This window comes from Theobroma umbraticum, unplaced genomic scaffold (genome assembly GCF_002168275.2).
Source record: "Theobroma umbraticum cultivar Fairchild unplaced genomic scaffold, ASM216827v3 scaffold_81.0, whole genome shotgun sequence".
Taxonomy (NCBI): Eukaryota; Viridiplantae; Streptophyta; class Magnoliopsida; order Malvales; family Malvaceae; genus Theobroma; species Theobroma umbraticum.
The window spans coordinates 3391834-3408867 of record NW_018397268.1 but is presented as its reverse complement, the minus strand read 5'-3'; the positions used below and the strand labels follow the sequence as shown (position 1 = coordinate 3408867).

Genomic DNA, 17034 nt, shown 5'->3' with positions numbered 1-17034 from the left:
AAACTTCCTTGTACCATAAGCAAAATTTTTATATTTTTTTTTTTTTTTTTTATGAACCACATAAATGCATGTGAAGTTTATGTGGGGGGTGGGTTTATTCCTTCAGAGTTCTTAACGAAACGGCAAATTCAGCTTGTACGAAACGGATAAATTCATTATCTATAGCTAATTCTATCAAAACGTTTTAAGATAAATACAAAATAGAAGCAATGAACAAGTAGTACTGAATGTTTCCTTTTCAAATTCTTACAGCTTAAATTACTTGTCAGCTAGCTACTGGCAGCAAGTTTTGGTTGGAAAATTCATTGGGGCGGACATTTACAGCTTTGCAATCAATTAGTATGTTTCTATCCTCATGAATCACCTGTTCATCATCATTCATCTAAATAATTCAAGTACAAATTTAAAGTAAAAACTGTAGAGATTATTATTGTTATATATATATATCTTTGAGAGAAACGACTCAAACAAGTAAGCCCCAGCAGACTACTTTTCTCTGTTTCTAGCGCTTTCTTTCTGTGTGGTTGCTCTTCTTTTCTTGTGTTTATTGATACAGATCCTCAACTTAAGAAAAAACCCAGTTCACTTTTGGTATCAGATGTTCAGAGAAAGGTTACTTTTCTGATTCTATTCTTTGTTTCTTTTAAATAAAGAAGCCATTGCAGTGTCTTTATAAGGAGACAGGTTTTGTAGTATGGTAAATGGTTTCTGTTTGGTGTAGCTGAGATAATCTCTTGGGAAAAGAATAAGAAAAGGAAAAAACAATAAATCTTTTGTGTTTTTGGTTACTTTTGGACTTGGTTTCTTTCTGGTTTTATGTTCTGGAGATTTCTGTTTGGTTGCTGAGAAATCTAAGATGAAGAATATAGGAATGAATTGAAGAATTCAAAAGTTTCCACAAACAAAGAAAATCCTCTTCCTTTTCCATTTTTTCTCTTTTGGTACTCAGAAACCAAACAGAACATAACAGTTCAAGACACAAGAGTTCAGTTTGAAAGCTTCAAACTTAGCTCCTAGAAATATGGCAAGTTTTACGTTTTGAGTGTATCACTGTCTTATTATTGCTGAATTACTATGTTCTTTACAATTATGAACCATTATTGCTGTATTTAAATCAATTTACCATTTCTGAACAACTTGACTAATCTTTTTTTCCTTTTTTCTCAGGACTTGATTTATTTCTTTGTTTAATTTCATACAGATAAATATATAACAATTCCCTCTCATTACCTCATGCAATTTAATCAACATTTGTTGGTACATTTATTGAGAACAACCTGCCAAACCAGGCCAATCATAAAGCAGAATTGAATACTTCCATTTAAGGTATGCAATATGTGGTTTTTCCTCTTATTTCACAGCCTTTCAAATTCAATTCCTTCTTACAATTAGCCTGGTTTTCTATTGATTTTTCATGATTTTTGCCGTGGGAGGTTGAGAGCTTTCATGATTTTTGCTGTAGGAGATTGAGGTTGCAAGAGAATGAAGAACTCGGTTTCGGACCAGAGTTTCTACATTGAGAGTGAAGATGAGGAAGATGAGGAGAAAGTGTTTAACAGACATGAAGGAGAAGATGATGGAAATGAATCTGACGTATCTGATTCTTCGGCTGAAGACCAGCAGCAGAATAAACCCAGTTCCTACAACACGTCATGGCCTCAAAGTTACAGGTCATTTCTCTTTTCATATGCTTTCATGATTTTCCTACTGCTCTGTTTTTCTCAGCTTTCTTCTGTTCACCCTCATAAGCCTGGATATTTTATCTTTTTCCAAAGATTTATTTTGACTAATTTCCAGGATCAAAAGATAAGAATCACCTCGAAAAGAAACATTAATATTTTCTTTTCTCTTTCCACTTGGATTGTCTTTTCTTGATGAGAACTGTTTGTGAATTTGGTATAGGAGAAGGTAAACAGAAGAGTATAAAGTGAAATCAGGGAAAATACGGGCAGATTTAAGCAGATCTTTAGAAAGGGAAATAATGTACTTAAACTATGATTGATTGATAGACTCATGATATAGATCAGGGATGAGTGTTGTGTAAACGTTTGTAAAGGAGATGCTTCTCTGTGACACCTTCGCCTACAAATCTTATCTCCAATTATTCAATTATGCTACCCCAGTTGATATTGGAAACATCAATCCTCTATGGGACCCTAAAAGAGATAGACTATTTAAATTGGTTGATGGTTTGATTTTTACCTTATAATGCACAACAAAAAGTTGGTTTCTTGCATTTAACTTTTGATCACTCAATTGTTCTTCCTTCTGCTGCTGGAACATTCAAGACAATTTCCTCAAGAACACAAATAATAGGACATTCTTGTATAGAAGATTTTGCCAAATTTGACATAAGTTGAAATTCCTGGATCCAAAGTAAACTGCTACTGTTTTAGGAGAAATGGAATGTGATAATGGCAACTGTTATAGGACCTTTAATCTGCATAGTATCATGTAGTTGGGTTAGGTGAAAAAGCCTGATAAATTGCTTCTATGAGGCATTGCTTCCACTTATAGTTTCAAATGCTTATGGGGTTCTGTTAATTTTCCAGGCAGTCTATTGATTTGTACAGTAGTGTACCATCTCCAAGTATCGGGTTCTTGGGCACTCCTACACTTTCAAGATTAGGCAGTTCGTTTCTTTCCTCATCGTTTACAAGAAGACATACCCCGGAATCATTATCTGCAGTGACAAAACCTCTACTACCAACAGTAGATGATCAAATACAGCCTCATAGACGTAGTTCGCACACTCTCCTACCCCCCATTCCATCAAGGAGACAATCTGTCAGAGTAGATGACAAGACCTCCAAGGTCTCCCATGAACTTCCAATTTCTCGCCAGTGCTCATACGGGCAAGCTGTGCTAAATGGTTAGTTTATGTAACTCTGGGCCATTCCCCAAAGTTTGTCTGTCACATGGTTACATAATAAGCGGTTATATTGCATCTGTCTTACAAAATTTATAGGCATGGCATAAACTTTATTTTCCTGTCTGTCATCTACTTTGATTTAGTATCGAGTCCTTCCAAAAAGATTGCCTACATTCAGGTTTGGCTGAGTTGACCAAAATCAGATCATGCAATGAAAAAGATCATGGTGGTTCTGGGTGTCGGCAATCCTTTATTTTAAGAAATTGTATGAACTTGAAGGGAGTCGTTAACTTCACTGTATGAAAACATCCTTATTATTAAACTAATGAAAATTATTGGCTTGGAATAGACCCAAAAGGCCTTTAAATTTGCATCATCTAGCCTATCTTTTTATGAAGCCACTTGTACATTTAGAATTGTTACAGCCACCAACCCTAACCCTTTGTTGGCCTTTCATCAAAAGGGACCACAGAAAACCAATCATGTTGGGTTGAATCTGGGAGCACATCGTTTCAAGTAAAACCTAAAACTGGGGGGTCACATTTTTGTCACCATCATCCCCTCCACACAGGGCTTGAACTTAGAGCTCAGCTTTGTCTACCATATCTTGATTGTTTTCATTTTATCCCTCTCTCAGCTTATGTGGCTTGCAGACCTTAGCCAATAGGTGTTTTAATTGTAGAAAACTGTATATTGTTTTCCTAAATTTCACGTCTGTCATATTGTCTTTGTCCATATCTCATTAACGTCATCATATATGGACATGAAAACCAACTGATATATATTTCTCAATGAACTATGATGAGGTGGCCTGACTTCCACTGCACATAGGGCACATGAAAAAAGGTCAACTTGCCAACAGAACTATAGAAATTAGGCGTCAATGAACTATGGTTACAACAATAGATTCATTCATCATTATCAGTCAAACCATAGATTATGTTATATACCCAGACAATCAATATTGGTTAAAAACAACTAAAGTTTACATTTACTTAAATATGAAACCAGATTCCAGTGTTCCAATCCAATCAAATTTGTAGCATTCCTAAGTCTTTTCCATTTTGGGTTTATGCAGGCATCAATGTGCTATGTGGAGTTGGAATCCTTTCAACCCCATATGCTGCCAAGGAAGGAGGATGGTTGGGGCTCATAATATTATTCACGTTTGCAGTGCTTTCGTTTTACACTGGACTCCTCTTGCGCCAATGCCTGGACAGTGAGCCTGGGCTTGAAACTTACCCAGATATTGGTCAAGCCGCATTTGGAACCGCCGGCAGAATTGCCCTCTCGGTAATTCTAAGATTCCGTATAATTAATATTTTTATTACTTGTGTTTTATTATCTAATTTTTACTGTTTGAAAATTTGTTATAGAAATAAAAACAAAGAATAGAAATTAGTAATATCATAATTAATTAAAATTTAATATAAATCCTACAAAGGTAAACTCATGCATTTTGTTTTAAAAAATATTAGAAAATTTTAATATTTTATAAATATTATTTAAGCATAATATTTTAAAAAGTTTCTAAATTATTCATGAAAATTCGAATATATCTTTATTCTTTTATTAAGCTTAAATAAACTCATATACATTTTAATTTTCTTACATAATTTTAAAAATATTTTTAAATATTATGTGTATTATTTACTTTTGTATCTCATTGTGTATCCTTATAATAATTTTGTTTTTGGAACCAAAAGCAACAAAGCCAAACTTTAATTATTTTCATTTTTTTTTCTAGACCAAATTCACTCCAAAATCCTTACAAGCAGTCATTTTCTATGTCAATGAATTTTTATATATTTTGGGTCTTTTTTCTTTTTAATTTATTTTATAAGTTAGAAACTGGGAAATTAACAGATTAAAATAAGCACTAGTTTGCAAAGAATGAAAGATCACTGATTGGCAATTTTGCTCTTGTTTTTCTGTGGTTGCAGATAATATTATACGCGGAGTTATATGTAAGTACAGCTGGCTTGTCTTAGAATTGTATGATAAATCCAATAGCCGTCTAACTATGCTTGAGAATCAGTAAGCTAAGATTCCAAGAGGGGGTCACCGCTTACAGGTTCCTGGGGTCCTCCATTTTTGGTTTTGTCTTCCATTCTATTTTAACTTATGTCTCTACCTTGTTCATCAATGAAGGAAATCTAGTGGCTACAACATTTTTAAGATATGCTATAGGGCATCACTTTTCATATATCAGCAAAGAGATCCAAATTCATTTTTACCCTGCAAATTTAGAAGCTTCTGACAGGAATAATTTAAGAATAATATGATCAAAATTGTTCAGCCCATGGCAAGAGCCTCTAGGTTCGATTGCAAGTACCATTCCTTTAGGCATAGAGCTATTTATCTGGGTTTTGACTTCCTGTAAAGAACCTCAACTAGAGTGGATTCTTGGGCATTGAATCAGTATTCAGAAATATCTCCTCATTGAATACCAGTTTTTGTTTGCATCTCCTTTATTATTATTATTCTTATTATTATTTTCTCATAAATAAGACTTTTACATATTTAAATGAAAACCTGGAGGGGTAAATATTTTGAACAAATGTTTCTACATAACCTGATGAACTTATGATTTTACTCTTACATGAGGTTTCATTTTAGAATCACGTGCCTTTATTATCTAATTCTGATGATATTTAGCTTGTTTACTGGATTACATAACATCATGGAGAATGTAATGATTCCCATAGATATTTGGTAACATGTTCTATTTGTTACCGGTGGAGGTTACTCTTACAATCTTCTGTACAGGCTTGTTGCGTTGAATATATAATTTTAGAGGGTGATAACTTGTCATCCTTATTCCCAAATGCACATATCAGTTTGGGTGGATTTGAGTTGAATTCCCAACGTCTGTTTGCATTGATGACAACCCTTGCTGTTCTTCCCACTGTTTGGCTCAGAGACCTCAGCGTTCTTAGTTATATCTCTGGTAAGAAACATATTGATCTGTAATGTATCTTAATTGAAAATCCACACTACAGTTGATCTTAGTTGCACTCTCTTCAACTCCAAGCCTATCTCTCACACTATACTATGTCACATAGTTTGATGTTTGTCTTAGTGTGTTCTTTCTTTGTTTCCAGCTGGTGGAGTCGTTGCATCAATCTTGGTAGTACTTTGCTTGTTTTGGGTTGGCTTGGTAGATCAAGTTGGCTTTCATAACAAAGGAACGACATTGAACCTGGCTAGTCTTCCTGTTGCTGTTGGGCTCTATGGTTACTGCTATTCAGGACATGCTGTTTTCCCCAATATCTATACCTCAATGGCAAAACCAAGTCAATTCCCTTCAGTCCTCATAGCTTGGTAAAGTATAGCTGCTTAGTTCGATTTGTTATCTTAGAGACTATGAAATGTCACGTATTTTTTCTTGCTAAATGAGATTTGTGTTGTTACTCTTGCTGGGATCTTTTGACCTCTCTGCATCAATATAGCTGGTTCAAAGTTATGCTCAACCAATTGGTTTATTATTCCTTTTGATAAAGCAAGGTGCTGCATTGTGTACGTTATGATTAACATAAGCAAAAGGTTCACAAAATTGTTGATTACTAACCATGCACCTTATCATTCCTTCAAAAGGATACTTTGTGGTTATAAATGCTGCTCCTCTTATCATCTTTGGTTTTAATTTCCTTGCAGTTTTGCAATCTGTTCTTTGTTGTATGCTGGAACTGCAATTATGGGGTACACAATGTTTGGAGAAGCAACAGAATCACAGTTTACTCTTAACATGCCTAAAGATCTGATTGCTTCAAAGATTGCTGTGTGGACAACGGTATGCTCATCTTATCAGATTTTCTTGACAATCTGTTGTGTGCTTATAATGATTGGTAGAACTGCACTTATTTGAAAATGTCGTTGATGCACCAATTTTGGAGAAACAGCAATACAATGAGCTGATATCTGGTTTAAAGGAGATACTTACTGATGTCAAAACACCTTGCTTATATGCAAAGTTGAGAAAAAGCTAACTCTCATGATATTATAGTTGTCTGGCTAGCCTTTTCAACTAATTAGATCTTACAGTTATCACTTTACCCTTGCCTAGTCCAGGCTTAGACTTTCAAATAGCATTTTATGAACATTTTGTTTCTGTTAACTACAATTCATTTATTTTCTGTTCTTTTGCAGGTAGTCAACCCATTTACCAAATATCCTTTTCATTATAGCTTTTTGCATTATTACTCTGAAATCAGCATCTTAGGTAGTGAAATATAGTTCTACTTGGAGGCATAAACTTCATGGTCTCCTTCTCTAATGGGAAAGCATGAGAAAGAGAAAATTGGGAACAAGAACTTTACAGTTGTTATGGAAAATGAGGGATCATGAGTATGCGTAAATTCCTTACTCCTGTTTTTTTTTTTCCTGGCATTTTCCCTCTTTCATTGGCCTCTCAAGTAAGAGAACTGTTATCATCAGAAAGTCCTAATTCACTCCTGAGTTAAACAAAGTCTAGCAATTGCCTTTTAGTTATCACTTGTGCTCTCATATCTAAGAAAAATAAATGTTCTGCCTTAATTAGACCAAACATATGCATTAACCATGTCTCCGGTGGCAATGAGTCTTGAGGAGCTGATACCGTCAACCCATCTTAAGTCTCACATCTATGCTATCTTAATCAGAACATCACTGGTGATCTCAACCTTGATTGTTGGTCTCAGCGTCCCTTTCTTTGGTAAGCGTCTGTTATTATTTGTTTATGCATTTACCATTCATCTTCAAAGAGAAACCTCTTCTGTTGCATATCTGCTGTTTTGAACTGAGAGAACATTTTGGTTGTAAGGTTGGATCATCCAGATAGTGTTAGGTATTCCATTGAATTTCTAGGTCATCATGGGAAAATTTTCTCCCTTTGTTGCAGGTTTGGTGATGTCATTGATAGGGTCTTTACTCACAATGCTTGTGGTAAGTTACCTTCTGCCATTTGAATCATGGAACTTCTTCTCTATCACTTTACAAAGGTAGTTGTTTGAAATAAACATATAGAACAAAGACTAATATGCTTTGAATATTTACTTCTATGGCAGACCTTGATACTTCCTCCTGCATGTTATTTAAGCATCCTGAGGAGTAAAGTAACCCGTATTCAGGTATGATCATAATACATGTAATGTGTATATATATAAACATGCGTGCGCACACAAACACACATACGGTAACAATTCAAAAAATTAACAACTCCTATTGCGTCCTCCACTGAACAGTGCAAAAGAAAATAGAAGGAAACAAGAAAACTGAGTCCATAAAGAGTTGTTTTAGAGCCTGCTTGAATCCATATAAAATTCTATCTTATAGAATGCCTAGTTTATCTTTCTGGCTTTTCTCATAATCTTTCCTTCTCTTGTTTTACAGGCTACACTTTGTGTAATAGTTATAGCAGTGGGAGTAGTTTCATCAGCCTTTGGAACATACTCAGCACTCTCCAAGATTGTTGAGAATTTGAGAAGCTGAGAGTTTTTCTGTTATTTAACTTCTAGAGTTGCCTTGATTATGTAGACAAAGTTTATTGCTGTGCTGCTTCTCCATTTCCTAAATGTTGAGTCAGTTGTGGAATTTTGTATCCCTACTCTCAAAGTTTTGATGTGTTGTTGTTTTTCTTATGTGATTTACACAAAAGAGATCAAATAGAATTCATGAGATGGCTTTTCTCTTGCTTTTGTCATTGGTTTTTTACCTATTAGTTGGGTTACATGTAATGCACAATTTTACATTGAAAGAGAAGAAGAAAGTTTTTTAAATTTAAAGGAGAATAAGTTCTTAGTAATTGACTTAAAGCACAAAATTGAACTGTCACTAAGCTTTTCAAGCTCTAATTGGTCTTGAAATTTTGATTAAATTAATAATATATAAATAATATAATATAATGACCCTTAAAAGAAAATTAAGTAATATTTATACAAATAGATGTGTTTGTATGAAACATATATTTATATTTTTAAATATCTCTTTGCTTCCAAAAAAACACAAATAATTTAAAAATCTCTTAATCATATCTAATTATTTTACTTAGTTTTTATTTGAAAAAAAATAAATTAAAGAAAATCCAAATCAACAATTTTCAGTGCACCTTCATTGGCTTCACCTTATTCACACGTCAAGTCTTCATTGACTTCACCGAATCTACGCTTGCCAAGTCTTAATTGCCTTCGCTTCAGCAAACCCACTCTTCATTTCATCGTTTGCAAATCAAATCCTTCGATCTTCTTCAAACCTTTCTTTGACCACCGAAAAAAAAAAATGGCTTTGGTGGGTGAAGCTTTTCTCGCTGCTTCCATCGAGGTGCTGGTGGATAGGATTGCTTCTGGGGATGTTTTGAATCTTATTAAGGGAAAGAAACTTGAAGACGTGCTGCCGAAAAAACTGAAACCGGCCCTGATGTCAGTTAAAGCAGTGCTGGATGATGCTGAAAATAAGCAGATCACGAACCTAAATGTGAGAAGCTGGATTGATGAGCTCAAAGATGCTGTTTATGATGCGGAAGACGTCCTTGATAAGATCGCTACCGAGGCTCTTCGAAGCAGGTTGGAATCCGAGGATCAAACTAGTACTGCAAAGCAGGTATGTAGCTTTTTCCCTTCTTTCAATCCTTTCAATAGGGCGATGGGATCAAAACTGGAAGAAATCCTTGAGACACTAGAACGTTTAGTCAACCAAAAAGACATCCTGGGTTTGAAAGAAAGTAGAGGAGAAAAGTCATTTCAAAGACCACCTGCAACTTCTCTGGTGGATGAATCCGGTGTTTATGGCAGACATGATGAAAAAGAAGCGATCATGGAGTTGCTGAACCCAGAATATGCAAGTGCAAATCCGATTGATGTGATTCCAATAGTGGGTATGGGCGGGGTTGGTAAAACCACGCTTGCACAATTGATCTACAATGACAAGAGAATGGAGGAATGGTTTGACGTCAAAGCATGGGTGTGTGTTTCAGAGGAATATGATGCTTTAAGGGTGACCAAAACCATTCTTGAAGAAATCACTTCTAGCAATGATGGCAGTCAGAACCTAAATCAGGTTCAACTTAAACTAAAGGAGAAGCTGTTGGGAAAGAAGTTTCTATTTGTTTTGGACGATGTTTGGAACGAGAAATATGTTGATTGGGAAGAGTTGAGAAGTCCTTTCAATTCTGGGGCCAAAAACAGCAAGATTGTTGTAACAACGCGTGGTGAAAATGTCGCATCCATTATGAGGACTGTTCCAACTTATCATCTTAATATCTTATCTGATGAGGATTGTTGGCTGTTATTTGCAAAACATGCATTTGCTAATACAAGCCCAAGCGTGCCTCCAAATTTGAAGGAAATCGGTGAAGCAATTGCCAAAAGATGCAAAGGCCTCCCTTTAGCAGCAAAAACACTTGGAGGTCTGCTTCGTTGTAGAACAGATGTTGAGGATTGGAATAAAGTATTAAACAGCAGTTTGTGGGACATAACAGATGATATTCTTCCAGCACTCAGATTAAGTTATTATTATCTTCCATCCCATTTAAAGCGTTGCTTTGCATATTGTTCAATTTTTCCTAAAGATTATGTATTCAGAAAGGAAGAACTCATTCCGTTATGGATGGCTGAAGGTCTTTTAGCATATTCCGGAGAAGTTGTAAATATGGAGGATCGGGGTAATGAGTGTTTCAAAGATTTAACATCCAGGTCATTTTTTGAGCAATTAAGAGGGAATAAGTCTTGCTTTGTCATGCATGACCTAATTAGTGACTTAGCAAAATTTGTATCTGGAGAATTCATTTGTAGATTGGACGGTGGTGATAGACTTTCATGTAAAATAACTAAAAAGACTCGTTATTTGTCCAATGTCCAAGAAAAATATGATGTGCTTAAAAAATTTGAGGCTTTACCTGAAGGTTTGCATACATTCTTAACTTTAAAGTCATGGTCCTGGCCTTGTTATGTTACTGATGTGATAATGAAAGATTTGATCGTAAAATCTAGATCTTTGCGAGTGCTTTCTTTGGTTCATTATCATAATATCAATGAATTACCAGAAGAAATTGAAAAATTAAAGCAGTTGCGTTATTTGGATCTATCTGAAACTTCAATTGAAAGGTTACCGAACTCTTTGACTACATTATATAATTTGCAGACATTACTCTTATTTGAGTGCGCAAAGCTTGTTGAGTTGCCTAAAGACATGGGAAGATTGATCAACATGCATCATCTTGATATCAGGGGTACCAAGTTAGTAAGGATGCCACAAGGAATGGATAAATTGAAAGATCTTCGAACATTAACAGATTTTGTTTTGGGTGAGCAAAAAGGTTCAAACATAAGTGAGTTGGGAAAGCTCAAGAATCTACATGGAAGACTTGCCATTTCAAATTTACAAAACGTTGTTGGCCACAGGGATGCCAAAGATGCCAATTTGCAGGAGAAGATCAACCTCAGGGAGTTGAAGTTGAAATGGAGTGAGGATTGTCATACTAAGGATGATTCAAAGCATGATAGAGAAATACTTGAACGACTGGAGCCTCACACAAACTTGGAGCATCTTGCTATTGAGTTTTATAGAGATACAAATTTTCCGGAATGGGTGGGGCTTTCTTCCTTCTCGAATCTAGTATCTTTGCAATTGATAGATTGTAAAGTTTGCTCATTCTTGCCACCGGTTGGGCAATTATCATCTTTGAAATCTCTCTCCATTGAAGGGTTTGTTGCAGTAGTAACAGTGGGTGATGAGTTCTGTGGGCACGGTGATGCTTCGAGTAAACCATTTGGATCTCTTGAAATTCTCAGATTCAAGAATATGCCAGAGTGGGAAGAATGGTTTTGTTTGAAAGACGGAGCTTTCTGTCTTCTCCAAGAGTTATACATGGTAGATTGTCCCAAGTTAACCAAGTCTCTGCCCAAACACCTCCCTTCTTTAATGAAACTTAAGATTGAGAGATGTGGGAAGCTTGGAGGCTTGTTTCCAAGGGCACCAAGAATGTCGCAACTTGACTTAGAGGAATGTGATGCATTGCAATTGCAGCCATTTCCTTGTGGGCTTCGACAATTGCACATTTCCAAATTGAATATCAATGATTTCATAATGGAGCAGTTGGAGCGGCACTGCCCTCATCTAGAAAAGTTGAGCATGGGCTTTTGTCATGGCCTCAAATCTCTTCCCGAAGCTAGTCTACCTACTTCGCTAAAGGAATTGTCGATCAATGACTGTAATGCGTTGGATTATTCCAAAATCCTCTTGTATACATCCCTTGAACACTTAGTCATAAGAGGCAACGCCCATCATCCACTAGAATCTTTCCCAATAGGATCATTCCCTAAACTAAATGTTCTTTGTATCGACTCATGCGAAGGCTTGAAGTCGATTCGTGCATTAGGGGGCCCTCACCAGCGTCTCGCATGTCTCAATAGATTGGATATCTGGGCCTGCCCTAATTTTATATGTTTTCCCGAAGAGGAATTTTCTGCCACCAATTTGACATCACTTCATCTTATCGAATGCAAAAACTTAAAGTCCTTGCCTGAGCAAATGCAATCCTTCTTTCCATCCCTTGGGCATTTCTCAATACAGTATTGTCCAGAAATTAAGTCATTTCCAAAGGAGGGTTTACCCTCCAAATTAAAAGTTCTTGCAATTAGAAGAAGTGAAAAGCTAATTGCGGGCAGGAAGGATTGGGGTTTGGAAACACTCCCTTCACTCACAACCTTCCAAATCTTGGATACGGAAGAGATAGAGTCTTTTCCAGATGAACATATACTGCCCTCTACTCTTACTCGTCTTTACATAGGCAATCTTCCAAATCTTAAGTTTTTGGACTCCAAGGGCTTTCAACACCTCACTTCTCTTCGGACATTGGTTATCTCGGAGTGTCCGACGCTCCAATCCATGCCAGCAAAGGGGCTTCCTATCTCCCTTTCTCTATTCCTTGCAAAATGTCCGTTGCTGGAAGAAATTGCGAAAAGAAGGAAGGTAAAGATTGGCCAAAGATTTCCCACATGCCTGTCATTGAGAACGACGGACAACTCATTATTTAGCAGGACTATATATGTCTCAACGAGAGAATTCCACTTTTGATGATTGGGCTTGATGAACGCAATCCGACTCAGGTGAGGTACTCCATTCATTTTCATTTAATTTCACTAACCCTTGTCGATTCTCCATTTATTTTACATAATTATTTATTGATTTTTCTTTCAAAAATTTTTAATTGATTGAGGTTTGTGCACTGCGTTCTCATATTTTTTTCCCTTTATTTTTTTTGTTTGTGAGAGTAATACCTATGAATTATGTTTTTTTTTTTCCCACCATTTTGTTGACAGTGCATTATGCTCTTGTTCTTGTAACAATTTTATTAATTGTTGGATTAAGTTCTTCATGAAAAGCTAAAAAGAAAACGAAAATGAAAAAGGAAAGGCTTATCTTTTCTTGCATTCTACTGCCACATTCTTTATTTCTTTCATAACACTAGGGATCACATGGTTAATTTGCTGCAAATTGTTTTACAGCCTGCTAGCTCCCTTCTTTTGACTCTTAGTTCCAAATTCTAATCTATGATTCCCATTCAAATGATGTTCCTCCTGCATGATTTGCTTCAGCCTGGAGCTGCAGGGCCTCATTTTTCTAAGGAGAATTATCTGCATGAAAGTTTTCGTCAACATCTTCGCTTCAAGCTCGGCATACTTCACTTCAAATTTGGACTTCCGAGAGCTGGAATGATGGTGTTCATAGATTTTGACTCCTTCCTCTCTTGTGCACTATGAAATCAGTGACTACCATATTCTTTAGTTCATACCAGATGGTTAGTTTCATTATCATGATTTGTTCAGTTCAAGGACTGCTCAAACAACTTGGGGAGTGTTCCTTTTCAAAGTAGTATTCTAACTTCCATGGTTCCATTCCTTGAGCAACAAAGCCATCTAGGTTCCATGAAATTTTAGATTGCATTTGGAAATATATATATTTGGGAAGATGGATTTGGATTTCAAATGTAGTAAAAGTTATGTGATAATACTCATAAATATATGAGTTTTCTAATTACAGTCAAATATATGGATTTATAAAATATCTCTTATGTAATGAATTTCAAATACCAAGGTAGAAAAGTGAATTCCAAATACATGCTTTTTTACTCTCTTAAACGTAACGACTACAGTAATAGTTACAAAAATGAAGAACAAATCAATTCGAATACACCCTATCAAATTCTTGTTTCCAAATGAAGCATCAAGGTTTTAACAAACCTTAAAATGGCAGGAATGGGTATGAAGAATGTTGGGGCTCATCTTGAAGAACTTTACTTATAATTGTCCTAAGCTAATCAACATTTTTCCCATTAAATGAAAGTTGAGAATGTGTGTGGGTTAACTTCAAATTGCAGCAATCCATGTATTGTTGCTGGTTGAATTTGATTCATCGCCTTTTCAGGGACTGCTTTGTGGTCTGCACAATGTGAAAATTAAAGATTGCTATACTCCCAGCTCAAGGAACTTGTATAGTGTCATTCCTATGAAGAGGTGCCTAATTCACTCAGGTATTCTTTTGCGCTCTTTATTGTTTGTATTAACTGTGAGCTTATCTTTTTTTGTTTCATTTCTACATCATTTTCAATTTTTTCCCAACTTAATGTGCCTTTGGTTTATTTGCACCTTTTAGAACTTTCTTTCACATAATTTGTATTTGGTTTAGTCCTGCATATACTAATCATTGCTGACACTCATCTAATGAATTTTTACCAGCATTTTTATCCCTATGTTCTTGACTAATTTGAGGTTTTCTTGCAACAATCTTGTGTTAGCAACTGTGATCGACAAGCACGGCATCAACCTCAAATTTCTTGCAATCTTTCTAAAGACTGGCTAGCCTGTTCTGTTTGATGCATTTCTTGTATTCTTCTAAACTAAAAAGTTGAAGCAAGAAGAGCTGTATTTACAGATATGACGAAAACCAGGTAGGCTTTTTTTTTCCCTTCACAAATCCAGCGTTCATAATGAATCAAGAAATTTGTCTGTCAATAATCAATTATTATATGTCACTAACACCACAACTTTACTCACAGACAGCCCTATGTTAACATGTGGATTATGTCCTCTGCTTCATGCTACTTTGGACTTTTAGTTAGTTTTGCTTCTGAACTCATGGTATCCTTGCATTGACTTTATAGTATGTTCGTTTGGACATTTAAGCTGCAATCAGCATCCTTCCCTGAAATGAGAAAGGCAATGATGGCATCAAGTACTTGCATAACAAGCATTAGTTGTTGTCCAAATGGAGAAGATGCCAGCAGCTGGTGTATATATTCTGTTTCATCAGTTCAGTACTGTGACACTTCTTTTTTTTCTGGAAAACAAAAGTTTAAAGTGTTCTCAACTGTAAGATTAGTGAAAGATTTAAATTGTTCACTTCTCTTAATGTTGTTGCATTTTGGTTATCTCTTCATTCCAGTAAAAGGGATGTTGAAATTGCTTCATTTCCAGCAGCTTAAGGAATTGTTCTTCTTGTGGATTCTAGAGGGAGATTGGACAGAATTTCACCTAACTGTCACATGTTCTGTCGGAAAATTGACAGCCATGTGATGAAATGAAATAGTCATAGACAGGTTATTGTTCCCTTTGTTTATTAGTTTTTATTGAGGTTATATCACTTTGTTATTTTCATTATTTTCCCTCTCAATGATGACTCAAAATTGCTTACTTCTTTTTAATATTGTTTCTATTATCCTTTCAGAGTCTTCAAAGTTATTGAGATGTACTATCAGAGTTTGGACTTTGAAGATCTCAGCAACTAGCAAAACTTCATGAAGGCAGGTTAGCTTTACGCTTTATGGGGGTTTACTCTATAAAGATGTGTTTTTTGCTATAACATAAAGGCTCGCAACTCTTCATGTCTTATTACTTGCTATTTATTGGTTCTCTTTAAATTCTTAATAGACAATTAAAAGTATTTCACCACTTCTTCACAGATATCTTATCCGGTATATTCTTCTCTGGCTCTGCCACTATAGGACCTACAACCAATCAAATGCACGTAACTTATGCCAGTAGCTAATTATTATTATCAAACTTTTGAAGGTCCTTTTTCAAGAAATTTCATACTATTTTGAAATTGAACATGCTATACAGAGTAGTTTAAGTCATTAGTACACGGTTACAATTAGAACAAATTTTGTAACTTGAACAAATACTTTTGTGATTGCTTCACTGATGTCTGATGCAACTAAAGCTAACAGTGATACTTCTCTGGTTAGTGCTAAACGTTACGTTCCCATATTACGGAGTTGACTTCTGCTTTCTGGGATAGAAAGTATGCAGACCTGCAAATCAATTGTTGTGCATTGCATTCGAGCCTGCCATTTGGTATTTGAGGTGCCTCATCACTTGCTTCCCTTTAGTTAAAGAAATTGTTAAAAATTTGAGTTGATTATTGCCAGTTGGTTATGTTCCTTCTGCATCTAGATTTAATCCGTTTTGGAGCTAACATAGAAGCTTGCTTTTTTCAAGATTATGCGCCATGAAAATTTCGAGTGGTCTAGTACCGGCTTCAGGAAGAGGCTGAATGCCTTTGCAGCATTTTCCACATGCTTCATCTTAAATTTGGGATTGTCAAAGCAACATAGAGAATGATATTACATTGTTCATAGACTTTGTTTTGGTGAATGATGGGGAGACCAATTCCTTTCTCTTTCGAACCATTAGAAGCCAATAACAACCACAATTCCAATTCCATGCCAGGCAGGCGTTTTCACACATAAGGAGTGCTCTACACATAAACTCGTTTAAGCAGGATTGAAAACCAACTGCTTACGTGATTGAAGTCGGATGTGGATTTTAACTTCAAGATTCTTGCTACTTCTTTCATGTAGTAATTTACTTCCTAAAATTCCATTTCCCTTTCCTGTTTTAATTGTGAATTTCTTGTAAACTTTTGACTAAATCGTCTCCTCCTAAGGTACTTGACATAGTTCAAGCTTTTAAGAATAATCTGATATATTATCATTCATTTCATCCAGATGTATTCTTTGGTTTTTTTTTTTTTTCTTATTTTCGGAATGATTAAATTGAAGCTAGCAATTGAGCAATATTGAAGCTGTTGGTCTGACCAACTTGACAAACAAGCTCATATTTAAACTGAAATGGTAACGACTGAAAGTATCAACTAATTTAGTTAGTGAAACCTTTGAATCAAAACTT

General features: G+C 35.6%; 1 protein-coding gene and 1 pseudogene across 5 annotated transcripts; both read left to right on the top strand.

Moving 5' to 3' along the window:
* The first annotated feature begins 203 nt into the window (after positions 1-203).
* LOC110425632 (amino acid transporter AVT1C-like) lies at positions 204-8547 on the top strand. 4 transcript variants are annotated; one of them, XM_089785055.1, is made up of 14 exons: positions 204-339; positions 1202-1326; positions 1463-1670; positions 2553-2872; positions 3951-4165; positions 4816-4839; positions 5642-5822; positions 5977-6196; positions 6530-6665; positions 7022-7045; positions 7424-7565; positions 7752-7795; positions 7918-7980; positions 8243-8547. In XM_089785055.1, the coding sequence occupies exons 3-14, from the start codon at positions 1483-1485 to the stop codon at positions 8339-8341; spliced, it is 1656 nt and encodes a 551-aa protein (XP_089641181.1). In that variant the 5' UTR covers positions 204-339; positions 1202-1326; positions 1463-1482; the 3' UTR covers positions 8342-8547. The 4 variants fall into 4 exon arrangements, with proteins under 4 accessions (XP_089641181.1, XP_089641179.1, XP_089641180.1 ...); XM_089785053.1 differs by lacking the exon at positions 204-339 and adding an exon at positions 458-612; XM_089785054.1 differs by lacking the exon at positions 204-339 and adding an exon at positions 458-612 and having other exon boundaries at positions 1168-1326.
* A 580-nt stretch (positions 8548-9127) lies between these two features.
* On the top strand, positions 9128-16848 carry LOC110425629 (putative disease resistance RPP13-like protein 1 pseudogene; annotated as a pseudogene). The gene is made up of 9 exons (XR_016351791.1): positions 9128-12954; positions 13444-13646; positions 14273-14378; positions 14643-14795; positions 15009-15156; positions 15290-15443; positions 15572-15651; positions 16092-16209; positions 16345-16848. The product of XR_016351791.1 is annotated as a putative disease resistance RPP13-like protein 1 pseudogene (transcript).
* The last annotated feature ends 186 nt before the right edge of the window (positions 16849-17034 follow it).